The 19885-nt window shown below is 43.7% G+C and overlaps 2 protein-coding genes across 3 annotated transcripts in view; one reads left to right on the forward strand and one right to left on the reverse strand.

The window, feature by feature from the left end:
- Nucleotides 1-3007: 3007 nt before the first annotated feature.
- On the reverse strand, nt 3008-15059 carry PTGR3 (prostaglandin reductase 3). Its single transcript, XM_060774973.2, has 2 exons — nt 13988-15059; nt 3008-4229 (listed from the first exon to the last, which is right to left on the reverse strand). Exons 1-2 carry the CDS (start codon nt 14260-14262, stop codon nt 3305-3307), a joined length of 1200 nt encoding a protein of 399 aa, XP_060630956.2. The 5' UTR covers nt 14263-15059; the 3' UTR covers nt 3008-3304.
- Nucleotides 15060-17277: 2218 nt separating this feature from the next.
- Nucleotides 17278-19885, forward strand: part of TSHZ1 (teashirt zinc finger homeobox 1) — an 84951-nt gene continuing 82343 nt past the window's right edge. Inside the window, exon 1 of one of the 2 annotated variants that reach the window (XM_060774971.2) lies at nt 17278-18927. In XM_060774971.2, the coding sequence (XP_060630954.2) occupies nt 18888-18927 (40 nt within the window). In that variant the 5' untranslated portion in view covers nt 17278-18887. The remainder of the gene's footprint in view (nt 18928-19885) is intronic. The other variant, XM_060774972.2, reaches the window with a different exon arrangement.

Raw genomic sequence — 19885 nt, forward strand, 5'->3', positions numbered from 1 at the left:
AAAATACATCAACATGAAAACAATAATACATTACATAAACTAGGTATATAAATTGGATAAAACAACCGCTATTAAAAATAGAATCAGTTAAAATATCTATGTAATCAATATAGCAGCCCAATAGATTATAAAATGCTATAAGTGTAGGGGCTTTCTAGGTTCACTGGGGACAGTGTTCCAGAGCTGGGGGCCACCACCGAGAAATCTCTCTCCCTTGTCCACACCAACTGCACTAAAGACGGAGGCGGGACCAAGACAAAGGCTTCCCTGGCAAACCGTAGAGCCCGCACCGGTTCTTAGGGGGAGATGAGGTCACAAAGATAGGCTGGACTTGAACTGAAAATAAAAAGTAATTGTAATAATCACAATTCTACTTAACAATCCATAGTTATGAATGTATATCCCATTGATTTCAATGTAGCTTATGTTTATTTTGATCTCTCTAGATGGCATACAAGATTGAGTCCAATTTACACTTTATGGCATGCATTTGCTGCACATGTGGCAAAAAAACATATGATATATGAATTGGAGGTAGCTATTTGCAAATATGCAGAAAAATGCATGATGGAAGCTTCAAGCATGTGAATTCTGAGCTTTCGGTTCTCTGCATGCCTATAAGCATGAGTCTCTGTTTTGTTCATTATGGATTTTGCTTTCATGAGCACCAATCTCTGTGTGTGAATGGTCAACATACTTATTGTGTACAGCATAAAATTACAATATGAAACGGTTGGTGATATGTTCAAGACAATGCTTGAAAATGTTGCTCAGCCCCTTAATTATTGTCACAAGTTTTTAACCAATTGTAATTATATAGAATATTATTTAAAAATATAATCTCAAATTCTTGTCTAGAAATTACTTGTTTCAGACCACAGATGAATCCCATCATTACTGTCAATGGACCTTGTGTTGGGCACAACACACCTACGTACCCTTGATAGGAAGCCTCCTTTAAATGTCAAATCTAGAGCCACTGACTCAAGTTTAATTATTCAACTTGTATATGCTGGGGTGTTCTTAAAACTTAATAGGATTTGCACCTCTTTTAACTAGAAACAAATGCACCCAAAGATTGTAATCTCTCAAAGTGCTGCTTTAAAGTGGATTTCCCTGAAATCAGGATACTTAATTTTGAATTTACAACTGGAATATAAACATGCTGATGTTTAGAAAATGTCTCTCAAAATGATAGGAATCAGTTGTGAGGTTCAAGAACTAACATCTCAGTAACAAAACTTTCCCAATGTAAAATAAATGGCCTTCAGTCATGGAATATGTTTGCTGCAGAGCAGTTATAATTCTAGTTCCTTAGGTCTTGAACATAAATTTTATTTTTAAGAGTTATACTGTCTTGAGAAATCTCCTACTTTTATTTTTAAATAACAGATGGAAGCCAAACACTTCATCATAACCAGAGTGTTTCCACAGTGTGATCAACTGGTAACATATATTAATTCCACCCATTCAGAAAATTTTCCTCTAGCCCAATCCAAAATTCAGTGAATGGTGCTCAGTTGGTTTAAACCCTACGACTTGGATAAGAGTTGTAACATAGAAATAAAAGAGCTATACTAGGGAAGCATAAAAGAATCAATTCACCTCAATAAATGATATTAAAGAACAATACTGATAGTAACTGAAAAAGCAGACATTGACCCTGGAATTTGTTTTAAGAATAGTATCTTCCAGCAATTCATTTTATGTGTGTAGCTATCTGAGAAGATTTGTACATATTCAACTGCGTCTACAATGAAACATACTATGTTTCTATATGTGCTTTCAAGTACTATACATTGATTTAAATTAAAGTCCCCATTTCTGAAAAGCCCAAGCATGTAATATGAAGCTAATGTTAAAAGGTGGCTAAAGGAAGCTATATTTTAATATGAGTTTTTTAAAATAACATGGCAGATGCAATCTTAAACATGTCAAATTATTCCAGGCAACTGGAAATAAATATATTGTAAACCTCCATGATTTACTGGGAATAAGCCCAATATACCAATAGGACTCACTTCTTGGTAGAAAAGTACAGATTTAAACAAAAACACAATGAAATATTTTTGAAATAGCAACTCAAATGCTTTAGATATAACTTGCAAAAATATAATTCCAGATTATATTTTTGCATAAACAAGTGTGGCTCTCCTTTGGTGCCATTCTAGACAACCAATCCAGTCATTTACTATTTTAGATTACTTCAATAAACAGAATGTGCCATGATAGTAATACTACTTCACTGAATGCATGTATACAGCCAAAGCTATACTTTTGAAAGGAACACTGTAAAATAAATATATCTATATATCAGATAACATGGAGTTAGCAAAGGGAATCAACATGTACCCCATTAGATGTGTTCCCCAGATAACTAAGAAATTTAACAAGAAATTTGACTACCATGGAAAATGAACATGCTCATTTGGAATTGTCATGGAAAAGAGGGTGGATTTTTTCATTATTTAAGTTATTGGGCAAAACCTACTAGGGGTGCATCTACACTGAAGAATTAATGTAGTTTGGTACTTTTAATTGCCACAGATGCTATGGCAACATAGGAGTTTTATTTTTATAAGGTCTTTGGCCCTCTCTGCCAAAGAGTACTGGTGCCTCACCAAACTACAAATCCCATGGTTCTACACCATAACACTTGAAGTGGTAGTGAACTGCATTAATTCTTCAGTGCAGATGCACACTAAAATGCTGTCCTGTGTAAGTTCTTGAAAACCCACTTTGCTTAGCTGAAGCCCTCTTTCCTTCCCTCATTGCTTAGCAGAATGTCCTGGTGGATTGTCTCCATAATTTCAAACACAAATGATAAAAAAGTAACAGATTTTACTTGAGATACATTTTCAGGTAAGTGTGTAAACAGAAGTGGTAACTGTGCAATTCCATCCAGGCGTACACAAAGGTAAACCCCCAGAGGTAAATGAGATTTACATCCAAGTAAGTATGCGTAGGACTGAGGCCTCATATGTCTTAACTTATCCAGTCATAGAGGAAATGTATAAAATCAGTTTTTATTATTCGAATTACATTCAGATTCAGTTTAAACTTAATCATAAATTCATTCAAAAGTTCCAGATAAAAATACAGTGTTGCCGCTTAAAGGAGTATCAATCAGAAATTACATTTATAAAAAATACAATGGCTTGGAAAGGAAACAATTTTATTAGTGCATAAATGCTATTTTAATATGCTGTCTTTTTGCCAACTTTAAAGAAATTAAACTGTTTTAATTTTCGAGAAGCATAACGAGCCCATTTTCCCTCTTTTGATTTATATCATTGTTCTGTTTTCACAGCTTACTGTTGACAGAGTGAGGTAATTCTACTACAATTTTTCCAACATTTTTTCCCTGATACATATAATCTATAGCACGGAAGACTGACTCTAAACCGGAGAACCTGCCCTCTGGAGACATGTCTCCTAAGTCTACCTCACAAACCAGCTCTCCATTTTCATACATTGTGAGTAAGTGTTTCATTGCCATTTTGTATTCAGAGAAGTAATGATTTAAGAAGAACCCATGGACGCTGGCAGATTTAAAGAGCAGTTTTGCTGGCAGGTTCTCTGCCGGACTAGACGGAAGGCCAGTACGGCTTTGGTAGCCAGAAATAAACCCAATAATTATCACACACCCTTTGATTGCCAAGGCATTGACAGCCAAGTCAAACATCTTCCCACCAACAGATTCATACACTACGTCCACACCATCTGGGTAGTTCTTCTTAAGAACAGTAGCAACATTTTCAGTTTTATAGTTGATAGGATGGTCACAGCCAATGGATTTCAAATAGCCTGATTTTTCATCACTGGAGCAAGTTCCTATTACATGGCATTTTGCCTTCTTTGCAACTTGCACAGCAAACTGACCCGTTCCTCCTGCTGCTGCTGTCACCAGAACTTTCTTCCCTTCGGACAGCTCTCCAAGCTCCTTCAGACCGATATAAGCTGTAGTTCCACTTACCAGAAGGGTGAGAAATTCAGGCTTCACAGAAGGTACTGGGATGGCTTCTTTAGCAGGCACAACGATATATTCAGCAAAGGCACCATATTTTATGTAAGCCACTGGTTGGCCCACTGTGAATCTAGAGCTTGCACTTAGACCCAGGGCAACCACTTCACCAATTCCTTCAAAGCCTGCATCAAATGGGGGCTTAACTTCGGCTAAATATCGGCCAGCTGAGAAGTTAATATCAGATGCATTAATGCCCACAAATCTAGAAAAAACAAAACAAACATGTATTACCATTTCTTCTTTGAACAAAGCTTTTATTTGTGATAAGCAAACCCTTATACTTAAGAGATTTCAGTAGTACATATTAGTCTAGCTCCAGTATTGCAAGAAGCCCAAGTTTTTTTTGGTGTGATTTTAATCAGACTTTACTAACATATTTTAGGTGACATTAAATTTTCAACTAAGGCAGTTTTCCTTTTGTCTGTTTAATAAAAATAAGAATAAAAGAAAGTATCAGTTATAGAATGAATGACTTTCTTCCAATAGCAAGAAAAAACAATAGATGTAATCAAACAGTATATATGTGAACTCTAGAAACAAATTTACATTTGAGATTATAACAACACTTTTATTGACTAATTATAACACAAAGCATCAATGTCCTTTCCAAGGTCGATAGTTATAAGTGTTACTGCAGGCAAATTTAAAGAAAATTGATGGAGTGGCTGTAACAAATTTGCCTTTTGATGCACTAATTTGCATATTACTGAAATATTTTGCTGTATACAAATGACTCACAACAAATGAACTGAAAACAACCTTGAAGGGAAAGACTACAATTAGGGAACAATACTTTTGGGCATTATTTGAATGCTATTGACCTCTACGCAGGTAGAAATGAACCTAAGTCTGGAAAATCCACTAAAAATTTAACATGCCGCAATGGAGTGATGAAATCCAAGTTATCTTTACAAAGGAGAGTGCAGCTAGATTTTCCCCCTGTAGAAACTTGAAAACAAAAATACTGTTATGATGATTCTCTCAGAAAAAACAATCTGACAGTTTTTCTTCTATATCCAAATACAAACAAATCATGTGGCATTTAATTATGCAGAAGTGTGGAAACATGTGAACAATTGATTTTAATGCCATAACTAGAGAGCTATTTGTGGATTTATTATAATTTGAAATAGCTCACAGAAAGGGAAATGACAAAATTAAAGCAAATGCACTGGTCCTTTCTAATTCTAAGGAAAACCTTCATTAGTAAAATGTGCTCAAATGCATGTGATATATAGATATAGATATGCATATGATACACACTCAGAATTACAAATATATGCATATTCAGAGAGGGCCAGAGAGTTGCTACTTCTGTTGTTCTTCCCAATTCTTCACACAATCAAGTCTGTATCTGTAGCAAAGAATATCTTCAGTCTATTTATACCTTTTCAGAGAGAAAACCATCCATTGGAGTTTAATTTACATAACTCCAATGTCCCATTTTAAGGAAGAGAGAGTGTGTGAAAGAGAGGAGGAAGGAAGCAAGCAGATTCCAAGGCCAAATGCATGTCCTGTATTCTTGAGGACTGTGAGAAATAAAAGCTGAAAGAAACAAGGTTGGAAGGGGCTACTATGCTACAGAAAACTCTTGCTTTACATTCCAACACAGTTATAACTACTGGCAGTGAGATTACTAACCAGAGAGGTAGTTGGCTGTAACACTAGCCTCATTCCTTCAGTCCTCCTCCTATTGCTTTACTATTGCATCCCCAAACAAGTATTGAATAGCACATAAGACCCTCCTTCAAATCCCACCTTGCATTATTGCAAGAACAGGCCGAGTGTATGATCTTCTAATGGATTATTTATCCAGCCAACTGAATATAGTAAACTCTCAGGCCACTTTTACACTGCCATATAATCCAGATTATCAAAGCAGATATTCCATATTATCAGTGTTGACCTGGATTATCTGTCTACACTGGCCATATAATCCAGTTCAAAGCAAATAATCTGGATTTTATATGGCAGCGTAGAAGGGGCCTCAGTTAACTGGAACTCTCAAGCTTAAAACCTGAAGAAATAATGCTTTGAATAAAAAATGAAAATACATGTAACTTTGTGTTACATTAAGTGTGTCTTTATCTGATTTAAATTACTGTATTTCAATATTAATATCAAGTCAACCCAGAGTCTATGGGAGGCATTCTCAAACTGCAGCCCTCCAGCTGTTTGGGCCTACAACTCCCAGAATCCCTAACGAGTTTGTTCAATGGTCAGGAATTCTGACCATTGAGATTAATAGATGCCAGATTCATGTAATTTCTAGTATTTTGAGAGTTAGCACGAAGAATAGGCCTAACTAATACCATATCCCATACTATATCATACCATAGACCAGGCATTCTCAAACTGCGGCCCTCCAGCTGTTTGGTTGAAGGCCCAAAAAGCTGGAGGGCCGCAGTTTGAGAATGCCTGGTCTATGGTATGATATAGTATGGGATATGGTATTAGTAAGGCCTATTCGTGCTAACTCTCAAAATACTAGAAATTACATGAATCTGGCATCTATTAATCTCCATGAATGCCAGTTAACTGAGGCCTTTTCCACACAGCTGAATAAAGTCCCACATTATCTGCTTTGAACTGGAATATATGGCAGTGTGGACTCAGATAACACAGTTCAAGGCAAATATTGTGGGATTTCCTGCCTTGATATTCTGGGTTATATGGCTGTGTGGAAGGGTCCTGAGAGTCTACTGTAGTTGCTACCTTCCTATTCTGCAGGATGGGCCTAAAAACACATCTTGGGAGCAGTGCCATGGAAGTAAAAAACCATGAAGAGACGGAGTTTTGTTCTGATTTAGGACTGGGGGTGCATCTACACTGTAGAACTGATGCAGTTTGAATTGCCATGGATTGCTAGAAGTTGCAGTTTTACAAGGTCTTTTGCCTTCTCTACCAAAGAGGGTGGATCTCTCACCAAATTACACTTCCAAGGACTCAATAGTTGTGAATCATGGGAGTGATAACTGCATTAGTTCCACAGTGCAGATGCTGACAGAGAACGGACCCAGTTCCAACCAACAGGGGGGGGGCAGATCTAAAGCCCTCAAATGGGCTGAAATTGGTTCAAACCCTCAATGTTGTGAGATGGCTTCCTAGAAACACACCCCTTGGCCATTATTCTGAACAATGGGAGGCTGAAAAATGGTGAGGAATCACCTCAGAAATCTGACAGGAATAGCACCCAATAGCATGTGTCTCTGGGTCCTTCCACACAGTCATATAACCCAGAATATCAAGGCAGCGAATTCCACAATATATCAGTTGAACTGAGTAATCTGAGTCCACACTCTATATATTCCAGTTCAAAACAGAAAATGTGGGATTTTATTCAGCTGTATGGAAGGGGCCTCTGTGAGAAAAAATGGGAGAGACTAGTGGGGAATTATCCCCTCCCAGCCCTCATCTTCTCCCTCCTTCAAAGCCCTTCCACACAGCCATATAACCCAGAATATCAAGGCAGATGATCCACAATATCTGCTTCGAACTGGGTAATCTGAGTCCACACTGCATATATTCCAGTTCAAAGGAGAAAATGTGGGATTTTATTCAGCTGTGTGGAAGGGGCCGCTGTGAGAAAAAAATGGGAGAGACTAGTGGGGAATTATCCCCTCCCAGCCCTCATCTTCTCCCTCCTTCAAAGCCCTTCCACACAGCCATATAAACCAGAATATCAATTCAGATGATCCACAATATCTGCTTCGAACTGGGTTATCTGAGTCCACACTGCCATATATTCCAGCTCAAAACAGATAACGTGGGGTTTTATGCAGCTGTGTGAAGGGGGCCTGAACCCCTCAGTTGGAAAAAAGCGCGCAACGCCTTCACAGCGCTTGAGGGAAAGAGGCGTGGGTTTGTCTGTGAGGTAAAAAAAACAGCCTCCTCTCAGCAAGGAAGGAAGGAAGACCAGGAGGCCATTTTTACCTCACAGATTACAAAAGACCCTGGCCGTCCAAACCGAAAGACGTCTCAGTTCCTGGCTAGACCCACGAATCTCCTCTACACACTATTAACTTTGGAGAGTCGTGAGGTAAATCATTCTAAGCCAAAACTCTTTAAAGCCACCCCAACGTAAGCAGGGGCTTATTTTAAAAAATCCTGTTTTCTTAGGATCTGCGGAAAATGTGAGGACAGGACAGTGCTTTCACGTCGTGGTTTTTCAGAACATAAAATAATAATAATAATAATAATAATAATAATAATAATAATAATAATAATAATAATAATAATAATAATGACCGAAATACAGTAACAGCAAGCGAAGTAAGCAGCCTGTTCACACCGAAATGAGACTGGCAACCCAGGGCCCTTCCACACAGCCATATAACCCAGAATATCAAGGCAGAAAATCCCACAATATCTGCTTTAAACTGAGTTATCTGAGTCCACACTGCCATATAATCCAGTTCAAAGCAGATACTATGGGATTTTACATAGCTGCGTGGAAGGGGCTTCAATGCACACTTAACTCATAGGATTAGGTGGCCCCTTCCACACGGCCATATAAAATCCTGAGTGTCTGCTTTGAACTGGGGTCCCTTCCACAGAACTGAATAAAATCCCATATTTTCTGCTTTGAGCTAGAATACGTGGCAGTTTGGACTCGGATTACACAGCTCAATGGTGATACTGTGAGAAGATGGGGGCTGGGAGAGCATAATCCCATTTTCTCTCACACCGCTGAATAAAATTATCCGCTTTGAGCTGGAATACACTGCAGTGTGGATTCAGATTACCCAGGCCTCTTCCACACAGCTGAATAAAATCTGCTTCGAACTGGGATATGTGGCAGTATGGACTCAGATAACCTAGGGCCCTTCCACACAGCCTTATATCTCAGAATATCAAGGCAAAAAATCCTACAATATCTGCTTTGATCTGGATTATCTTGAGTCCACGCTCAGATAATGTGGGATTTTCTGCCTCGATATTCTGGGATACTGGGCTGTGTGGAATGGCTCCCAGTTCAAAGGAGACATTGTGTTGTTTTCTGCCTTGATATTTTGGGATATTGGGCTGTGTGGAAGGGCCCCAAATTCAAAGGGGATATTGGGGGATTTTCTGCCTTGGTTTTCTGGAACATAGGGCTGTGTGGAAGGGCTCCCAGTTCAAAGGAGATATTGGGGGTTTCTGCCTTGATATTTCAGGCTATGGGGCTGTGTGGAAGGCCCCCAAATTCAAAGGGGATATTGTGGGATTTTCTGCCTTGGTTTTCTGGGATATTGGGCTGCGTGGAAGAGCTCCCAGTTCAAAGAAGACATTGTGGCGTTTTCTGCCTTGATATTCTGGGATATTGGACTGTGTGGAAGGGCCCTGAGTCCACACTGCCTTATATTCCAGTTCAAAGCAGATAATATGAGGTTTTATTTAGCTGTGTGAAAAGGGCCATAGTGTGGAAGGCGCTTTTTCGCTCCAAGTGTCAGGGCAAGTTCACGATCAGCTCGCCAACTTGTCTGGATTGAGAAGCCTTTCTTGCGCTTTTTTTCCACTCAGCTAACGAGCTGGCCTTCCTTGCGCGCTCCTCTTTTCCTTCAGTTTGCTGGGGTACTTTTATTTTAGAAAAGAAAGGCTTTGCCAAATTTGAGCGACTTTCCAAAAGGAGTGTGTAAAAAACTCTTAAAATCCCACCCACCACCCACACAAATAGGACTCAAGTCCACTCCGTCCCCCATGGCTGCAGAGGGACTTCTTCTCCCGCTTGATTTATAGCAACAGCTTCGGGTTTGGGAGAAAGGGAGGGCCTACTTTAAAGGAAACAACATGGCTATTCCTTTTTGAAAAAACAAAAAATCTGGTAAGAAGCAAGAGACTCGACTAACCAGCAAAACAAACTAGTAGCCTCGTCCAAACAAGCTCCGCGCCAAGTCAAAGATAAGAAAGAAGCCCTCCTTCCAATTCCTCCTTTCTTCCTTCGCAGTTTTAACACCTACTTTCTTTTTTTTCCTATGGCAGGGGGGAAAAGACACATATAACCTGCCACTTTTTCTTTTTAAGACTAACACACACCTCTCACGCCTCATTTGGGAATAAAACCTCCATTTCGGGAAGATCCTTCCTAGATAGAAACGGAGGCAAGGCTGAGTCTTCCTCAAAGTTTCCCCCCTTTTTCCTTTAAATATTAAGGCTCTTCCACTCACACCTCCTTCTTGAAAATTAAACGTTTGTTTTTTGAAGTATTTTCATCCACCCAAAGGATATTGTTTTGGGAGTCAAGGCTTGAATGATATTTCCCCAGCTATTTAGAAATGGAGTGTCAGAATGGGGCCCCTTCCACACAGCTGAATAAAATCCCACATCTGCTTTGAACTGGAATATATGGCAATGTGGACTCAGATCACCCAATTCAAAGCAGATACAGTGCGATTTCTGCCTTCATATTCTAGGTTATATGGCTGTGTGGAAGGGCCCTGGGAAAAATGAGGGTTTTTTTTGGTCCTTAAAAAGAGTTCTGTATTAGCAGCATCTAAAGAAAAAAGGGAAGAAAATCAAAGTTCAGACTTTAAACCTCTGAAGCCAATTGGAGTTTCTATATACTCTGTGGTTGTTTTGTGCAACGTTTCCTCGCTGCTACTATATTACTCCTATACCTCTTGAGTTGACTGTGTCCTTTTTACATAGGAAAATATTCTGCATATTGCCATTGGTTCTGCTCATTTGGTGTAGCCAAAATATGGTCACCGAAGCCCTAGTATACAGAGATCCCCTCCCTTTGCTTCTTTGCTCTCAATACGCTTGCAAGTAACAGAGTTTATTTTTCAGGGTTAAAGAAACCCAGAGGCTAAGCAGGATAAATGAGGAGGCAGGAGTCCGAAGTGAGGTTTTAAAAGAAAGAGATTAGAAAGGTTGGTGGTCGTCGTCGTCCCGTCCCCCCCCCCCCCCCGAGTGAAAAGGAGTGTTTGCACCCCTAGGATGCAAAAGTTGCCAAGCCCAACCCTGGGATTCCTTCCAAAGCAGCCTGGCCAAATTCAAGTGTGTGTCTACATGGATTTTTGTTTTTGAGCGGACTAAATATCTCCCTCTCTCTTTCTCTGCCTGGGGAGAGGCACAAACACGTCCCCAAAAAGGCCACCCAGTCTCAGCAAGGCATTGCATTGAGCACACAACAAATGGCACACATAAATTTTCCAAATTTCTTGGGGGGAGAGAATGAGGGAGGGGGAGGGGGGGGAGGACATAACAACCATTCAATCACCCAAAGAGCGAACCAGGTTTCATTTCCCTATTGCTGTCTTAAAGCGCAGGACATCTTTTTTTTTTAACACGATGCTTCCGAAATATATTCCCCCCCCCCCCCAAAAGTATATTCTGGTGACAGCCCGCATGTCAAACCTTTGACTCGAAGAAGAGCACCTCTCTCTGTCATGGGAGGGTTTTACATTGCATGAAACATTTGTGTATCTTTCTGGGGTTCAGAGATCCAGGTTTGATATATGCTCCTCTCCCCTATGAAGGAACCTCTGTGTATGCAAAATCCACTTAATCCCCTGTACTTGCCCTTGATCCGGTTTACTCATATCAGTTTCCAGGGGGTTAAACGTATTGAAAGGCAATTTATTCTGGATCGCCGCCAAGGAAGCAGTTGTAGGTTTGGAACATTTATTTTAGGAAGGAATTCTACTCTAAACATGATCAGAAAGAAGGAAAAAAAAGCCCCTTCCTTCCCATTCCTCCACAAAGGCATTTAACAATCGCACCTTTTACTAATGCTAAGGGATTCTTTTTGTAATCTAACTTTTTTAAAAAAGGGTATGGTATCACCTTGGAAAGGAATCATTGCAAAAAAGAGGGGGGGGGAGGGAGAAAAATATTGTGCAAATCTTTTTAGAGAAAGGTCCTTTGGGGATTTTTTTTTTTTGCAATGGAGACTTTATAGAAGGATATGCAAACAGCTCAGGCTTAGTATGTAAACTCACAGTTTATAGGGGGGAATTATCAGGGAGACTTCATAGAAAGATAAACAAACTGGTCAGAATTAGCAAACTAGACCAGGATATCTTGTTAAAGGTAAAATGTCACGTCTTCACTCCACGCGGGACTACGGATACCCGCGTGCACACATCTGATAATTGTAACACACTTTTTACTTTGCTAAGGAGACCTATTGGGAAAGTCAATGTCCCCCGAATTGAAAGAGGGATCTTCATTTTGAGCGAGAGACTGGGGTCAGGCGGAGGGTGGCCACATTCCCACCCACTCTCGCGCTTTTGTTGCGGGAGAAGGGAGGGGAAGAGTGGCGCGGGAGGGGGGAGAAGGTAGGTGGGCAGCCTCAGAGCCTCCCCAGATCCTGGGTTTTCCTGCTGATTTAGGTCTGTGACGTGGAGGATTGGGTGAAGGAAAGGAGGGGAGGGCCCTAGGCAGAGCTGAACATTGTGCAACAAGGTCTGGAGTGTGTCACATGCACACTACACACTCACACACAGAAGACTATAAATAATCCCCCCTCCTTCCCTTTCTCACTGGAACCACACACATTGACTTCTATACAGTAGAAATACAGTACAGGGGAAGAAAAAATACAGCCACAAGCAACCCACCCTGGGTTGGAGACACAGATCTCCAGGGTTGTAGATCCGTGTCACAGACACAAACGTATCAGAGGCCGGGGAGGGGCTTCCTTGGCAGCCATTTCCTGGCTGTGGAGAAGCCCTTCCTGAGTCCCCTGGGTCAATCGGCAACTTTTTCCCCCCACAGAGGAAGTTTGGGTGGCTCGTCTCTTTTTAGGTGAGGAAAACCATGGCTCAATCCCATGAAATCCTGGGATTTGTAGTTTGGGGAGTTATCGACTCTCTTTGGGAGAGTTTGTAAAACTGCAGTTCCCATGATTCCACAGCATTGAGCCCTGGCAGTGAAAGCCCCATTCATTCCACACTGTTAAAGGTATCCTAAGTCAAAATGGGCAGATTTGGGGAAAATACTTCAATGAATTCTTTGACTGAACAGGCACCATTTTTTCCTAATATACTGGAGGCCTTTAAAACGCAATGTTTGGGCCAATAAATAAGTAAATGGCAATATCACTGAATAACAAAACAATGGGAGGGGAGATGGGTATTCTTGTATTGTAAAATGAATGCAGGTGGCAGTGCCATGGTTCATTCAATGATATGGCATACTGAGAGTTATAGTTTGGTGAGGCATCAACACTCTGGCAGAAAAGGTTAAAGACCTTGGACAACTACCTTGATTCTAGGGCAGTTCAAGCGGTGCCAAACTGCATTCATTCTAGAGCAGGCATGGGCAAACTTTGGCCCTCCAGGTGTTTTGGACTTCAACTCCCACAATTCCGAATTGTGGGAGTTGAAGTCCAAAACACCTGGAGGGCCGAAGTTCGCCCATGCCTGCTCTAGAGTGTAGGTGACAGATTTGGAGGGGAGGCAATCTGTCACCCAAAGGCCATCCAGTCCAACCCCATTTTGCCAGGCAGGACAATACAATCAAAGCATTCCTGACAAATGGCTATCCAATCTCTTATCCGCCCCCCCTTTTTTAAAGGGAGAGCAGTATCGGAGCGCAAAAGTCAAGTGGGAGAACACGCGTGGGATCCTGGCACTAAACAACACTATTAAGCCACTGTCGCCAGATGGCAGCTGGTGCAGCTTGGCCAGAAGGGAAGGAGTGTGTGGAAAGAAGGGGGAGGCCAAGTGTGTGAAAAAAGAGAGAAGTTTGGGGGAGGAAAAGGGGGGAAACACTGAGGAAGAACCAGGGAAGACCCACAAGATAAGACAGAGGAAGAGGGAGAAAGAAAAGAGGAGATCTTGTCACCTGTTTCTGACCAGAGGGAAAGGAGAAGGAAAGCCAAGTTCGTGAGAGAGTCCTAAGTTTTGAGGGTTGCAACTTGGAGGGGAAAGGGGCTTCTCGCCCTTTCCCCATGCTGGACATTTAGGAAAAGACAAGAAGAGGGGCCAGAAGGAGAGGGGGGAAAGCAGAAAGGACCGGTCTTGTCCCACTCACCTGTTTCGGACCAGGAGGTCTCCGTCTCCAGGGAGAGGCACTGGGACGTCGCGGTGGAGGGTGGCGGCTTCACGGAAGTCGGAGCTCAGCTTGGTGACCACCACCTTCTTCATGGAGGCGGGGATGTTGGAGCCCTGGAAATCCAGAAACTGCCGCGAGTAGGACATGTCCACGATGCGCCTGGCGCCGGGCGAAGGAGGGTGGATCAGGCGGCAAGCAGCGCCGAGGAGCTGCCGCCGAGGAGCTCCCCAAAACCTCACCAAGGCGCTGCTCATGGCAAGGCTCGCCTCTCCTCCTCCCCCTCCTCGCTCTTCCCTTTCCTGTCCCTCCCAGCCTTGCTTAGGAGGAGCCTCCCTCCGGCGGGCAAAGCTCAAGCCCAGGCTCCGGGAAGAGACAGGTTTGGGCTGGTTTGGGCCACTGGAGTAAACCGTCAAGACCAAAAAGCAAGCAACCCCCCCTCCCCGCCCTCAGCCTCCTCAGAAGAAATCTTCCTGCAGTGGCTGATAAGCTGGAACCACAATCACATCAAAGAGTTGGAAGAGACCGCAAGGGCCCTCCAGTCCGGGCAGGAATATACCTTCAAAGCCCTCCCGACAGATGGCCATCCAGCCTCTGTTTCAAAACCTCAAGAGAAGGAGAGACTCCCTTTGCAAAGCCAAGGGAATAAACCCTGGGCGAGACGTCAAATCACGCTGCTTAACCCTCACCCCCTCCGCTAAGAAAAAAAGGTGGATTTTTTAAAAAACTCAATCATTGCACAATAGCCAAACGAACCCACAACCACCCCATCTGCGTGTGTGAGTGACCTGCGTAATAAGAGAGAGGTTCTGGCTGGATCTATTCCACCGGTTCTCTGTTTCTTTCTTCTCTCTCTCTGCACCCACCCAACCCTTGTTTTTGCAGTAGCTCTCTATGGAGGAAAATCCACCCCCAAAAGGCAACTCGGGTGGGATACAAGGCAAGGGTTTATGGAGGAGGAGGAGGAAGAGAAGAAGAAGTGGCAGCTAATCTGGCGCTAATGTTGTTCTCGGGCGCCGGCGGCGGCTGCCGAGCGAAGCCCCTCCCCTTCCGCGGCGAAACGTTCACTTCCTCGTAAGGAGGTACAAATCAACCCAGAGCCAAGCGGTGCCTGCAAGGCGAGGAAAAGGCGATCGAGGAACAAACAGCTCTTGGCGAAGCCTCTTTGTGGGAGATGTGGTGCTCTATCTTAGGCCACCCTCCTCCCAGGATATTTGTGTGACCTTTGAGCATGTTCAGATGCCCTGTGGATTTTTTATATCACCCTATAGGGTGCATTTACGCTGTAGAATGAATGCAGCTCGACACTTACTGCTATGACTCAATGCGGTGGAACCCTGACAGTTGCAGCTTTACCAGGTCTTTAGCCTTCTCTGCCTTAGAATGTAGGACAGGGCCCTTTGACCCAACTTGAACTGCCAGGGCTCAGTCCTAGGAAATCACGAGATTTGTAGGTTTACGTGGTTTTACAGTGTAGATGCAAAGCTAAAATCCACTGACATCCTCCAATAGTTCTGCTGTTCAATAATAATGCCATTTATTTATTTCAGTGGTTCCCAGCCTTTTATTTTTTTGAACAAGGACCACTCTCCAACATTAGTACCAAAAGGGCAGCCAGGTTATTTGGGGTACTGATTCAGAAAGCTGCAGTGGGTAGACCATATCAGCTCTAGTTTCTGATACAGAATATATGCCATCCAGTAGTTGCCATCTGCTTGCCCACTGAAAACCATATTTATAATCTAGACCAGTGGTTCTCAACCTGTGAGTCCCCAGATGTTTCGGCCTACAACTCCCAGCCAGTTTATCAGCTGTTAGGATTTCTGGGAGTTGAATGCCAAAACATGTGGGGACCCACAGGTTGAGGACCACTGATCTCAGCCTTATTTTAGGACTGGAGCCCACTAGTGAGCCGTGGCCCACAGGTTGGGAACCACTGATTTATTGGCTGAAAGGTTTTCCCACAGTGCTTTTAAATCAAGCTTCTGCAATGTTCAGAGTTGCTTTTGGAAAGATGGTGTTTAGCCAGGTTTTTTTTTTTTTTTTTTTTTAAAAACCAAACCTGCCAATCTTGACTTAGGGTGTATCTACAGTTGTAGAATTAATGCCCTTTGGTACCATTTTTACTGTGATGGATGGCTCAGTGCTATGGAATCATAGGAGTTATAGTTTTGCAAGGCCTTCAGTCTTCTCTGATGAAGAGTGCTGGTACCTGAAAAAACCACAAACCCCCCAGGATTGCATAGGATAGAGTCATGACAGTTAAGGTGGTGTCAAACTGCATTCATTCCTCAGTGTAGATCAGGCATGGGCAAACTTGGACCCTCCAGGTGTTTTGGATTTCAACTCCCACAATTCCTAACAACCTCAGGCCCTTTCCTCAGGAAGGGGCCTGAGGCTGTTAGGAATTGTGGGAGTCAAAGTCCAAAACACCTGGAGGGTCCAAGTTTGCCCATGCCTGGTGTGGATGCATCATTGGTGTTGGGTGCAGACACAAACTGAGGAGCAAGGGATGTTAGGGTTGAATTCCTTCAGACATTCACCTAGGAGTAAGTCCTGCTGGGCCTAATAAGCTTTGTTACCAATTATACATGGATATATAAAATATACAGGATTGTGATTATTTAACACGTTTTAAAAAGTTATTTGCACAATTATTTTGTTAGACATTCCATTTCTTATTTGCATGGATCTATAAATTTATTTGCATATAACTATGAATAACAGGGAGAACATCAAGTCACCCTTTGCTCCAAGCTGCACTGTAACCACAGTTTTATTTTGGGAAGGAGGATCACTTCTCTTTTTCATTCAAATCTTTCTGAATCAAGTGGCCATCAATGGATTCAGCAATGTAGTTCTTACTTCAGTTTTGAAGGGTATGGGGGGGGGGCACAGAACTTTCTATTTTTGAGAGTGTTACTCCCCCCTCCCTCCCTCCCTGCCAAAAACCCCAAGAAAGAAAGAAAAACTCCTGGCACTTAGTCAGCTGTGCAGTACACGTGTTTGACACTACATACTGTACCCAACTCAGCGTTACTATAACAAATCCTTGCGCTTTTCTTCTTCCTCTTGAGGGGAGGGGGTTCATGAAAATTAAAAATCATTAAGACGGGTCGTAATTTGAAGCCCTGCGAAACAAAACCAGCCACTAGAAAAAGAGAAAAATCAAACAAAGCAATTAAAAAGATTGACAGGTATGGGTTTGTCTGAGACCTATTTGTAATTGTCAGGGTGACGTTGGCAAGAAGAGGAGGAGTAAAAAAAAAAAAAGAGGAGGAAAAAAAATCCGAAGCAGGAAAAGCAGCTCGATGTGTCTGTCTATCAGTTGAGACTGTCTGAAAGCTCTGGGATCTCAATGTGGGCTATATTTCAGTGAAAAGAGAAGAGAAGGGAGAGTGGCTCTCTTTTCTCTCCCAGGAGTTGAAAAGGGGGGAGAGTTCACGTTCATCTCCCACCCGTGACTGGCTCGCTATCTTTCACACACACACACTCCGCGCGCGTGGGGGTGGGGTTAGGGTCCGATCTAAGTGTGTGTTTTTTGTTTGTTTCTTTCCTGTTCCAGATCAACTTTACCAAAATAATCACCCACGTTTCTAGCCTCAAGAAGAAGCGGCGGTCTTTGGGAGGAAAAGAGAGAGAGGCAGAAAAGTAGCCACTGTTTTGACTCTTTTGAAAGGAGGAGGAGGAGGAAGAGGAGTGACTGACATTTCCCATCCGGTGTGATCTGTATGTATGGAGGCTTTACTCCTTTAAAAAAAAGATTGTTTTTTTTTTTTTTGGTGGCTCAGATGAAATGATGGGAGGAGAAGGAGAAGGAAGACGAGGATCGACCTCGTTCGCTGCACAATGAGAAAGAGACGACCGGCGCAATAAAAACCGCCAGCAGCTTTTCGCTCTCTCGTTTTGTCATCCTCTTTTTAAAAACCCAAACACACCACCCAAACCAAGCCGGGAAAGTTGCGCTTGGAGAGACTTTGATCTTGGAGGGGGAAAGGCGAGTAAAGAAGGGGGGGCTTTGAAGAAGAAGGAAGCGCGTCTGAATCCTCTCCGGCCGTTGGCTCCCTTCGCCTCCAAGAAGACGCAGGAGAGAGAGAGAGAGAGAGAAGTCCTTAAGGAAGAAGGGTGGAGGGAAGAGAAGAAGAAGAAGCAGGGAAGGAAGAAAGAGGGAAGCAGAAGAAGACGAGGTCCCAAAGGCGACGGATTTGGAGCGGCCAGCCTCTCCACCTGGTCCATCTCTTCTAAGCAGCCAACCCACAGCTTTGTTTTGGCCAGGAACTTTTTGTCCTTCTTTGAAGAAGAAAATTAAAAAAGCCACCGATATAAGAAGAAGGAGAGGCAACACGGACGCGTGCTCGTGCGTGTGTTTTGGCTGTGGCTGTTGTTGTTATTATTTTTTTCTAAAGGGAGCATCGGAAGGTCAAGAGACCAGTCTCGTCAATGAAAACATTGCCTGAGCGAGTTGGTGGCGGAGCGGCGGAGGCTTCGACCCCTGGCCTCGCCGTGCCCAAGCGGGGGGTCCCCTCGTCCCCGCCTCGCCGCCCTCTGCTCGCCCCCGGCCCCTTCTCGGCCTCCAAGGAGCCCACCCGGGACAACAGCACCAGCTTCCGGGAGCAGAGCCCGGCAAACTTTGGGCCCCCGCCTCGCTTTGGACCCGGGGCGCAAGGAGAAGTTGAAGCAGAAGGAGAGCCACGGCTTGGGGCTGGTTGCGCGCCTCGCTCCTGATCCCCCCCCCTTCAGTCTCTCAGTGCCGTGTGTGTGTGTTCCTGCATGAAAAGAGTGGGGATTGGAAGAGTCCTGTGCGGAAACTCTCCAGCGGCGGCGGAGGAGGAGGGAGGAGGAGGAGGAGGAGGGCGGCTGAAGAGACGGCGGCAACACCAGCATGCCGAGGAGAAAGCAGCAAGCTCCCCGGCGCTCTGCAGGTAAACCCCCTCGCCTCCCTTCCCTCCCCCCTCCTGCTTTCCCCCTCTCTGCCCATGGCTGGCTGGCTGGCACTTGCCTAACACTCCAATGCCCGGAGCCCAGCAAGGCCTGAAGCAGCAGCAGCAGCAAGAGCAACAGAGATTCAAGCTTCCTTCCTCCCCCTTAAACACGGTCCTCCTCCTTTCTCTCTCTCTCACTCTCTTTCTTTCTTGTTAGGGAGGTTAAATTAGGCCTTGGGAGCCTCTTAGAGAGGGGGGAGAGAGAGTCAACAAGGAAGGCGCTTGGAGAGAGCACTGTCTTGTTGATCTACTTGGCGCAAAAGGTGGCAGTGCCAGGAAAGAGCACCCCCCCGCCATCCTTCCCCTCTATCCTTTTCCCCTCCATCCTTTCCCATTTTATCACTAACCTAACCCCTTCTATCCTTCTCCCTCCAGTTCTGGGCTTTTCCAAAACCTCCACTCTCATCTTGGAGGGTTCGTGGTGCCCCCTCCCCCCAAAGGCGTTGGGGTCTGTTTGGGAAACTTCCCTCCCCGGGTCCCATTGACTGGGGTAGAAATGTGGGTGTTTGGTGGTGGAGTTTGTGTTTGGAGGGCACATTAGTGGCGACTCCTTTCCAGCGGATGGAAGAGGAAACGGGTTGATACTTGTGTGTGGCTGCACAAGGGATGGCTTGCTTTCAAAGTATGTCAGAAGCTATTCAGGCCAAACCTGACACTTCCAGCCCCCCCCCCCTCCCTGCACACCCCAAATGGGATACATCTAGGGAGCTGGCCAGTGTAGTTTACTTGGTGTGTGTGTGGGGGTGGGGGGAGGAACAGCAGCCTTTAATGTCATGTTGAAGAGAGGGTTTCTTTTTTATTACCTCTAAAGATGCCTTTTGATCAGGCAAACACAAGGCAGCGATAGTGCAGGAATCTGATTGAAGAGAAAACTTATTTTTCTCTGGAGGAAGAACTG

This window comes from Anolis sagrei, chromosome 4, assembly GCF_037176765.1.
Source record: "Anolis sagrei isolate rAnoSag1 chromosome 4, rAnoSag1.mat, whole genome shotgun sequence".
NCBI lineage: Eukaryota > Metazoa > Chordata > Lepidosauria > Squamata > Dactyloidae > Anolis > Anolis sagrei.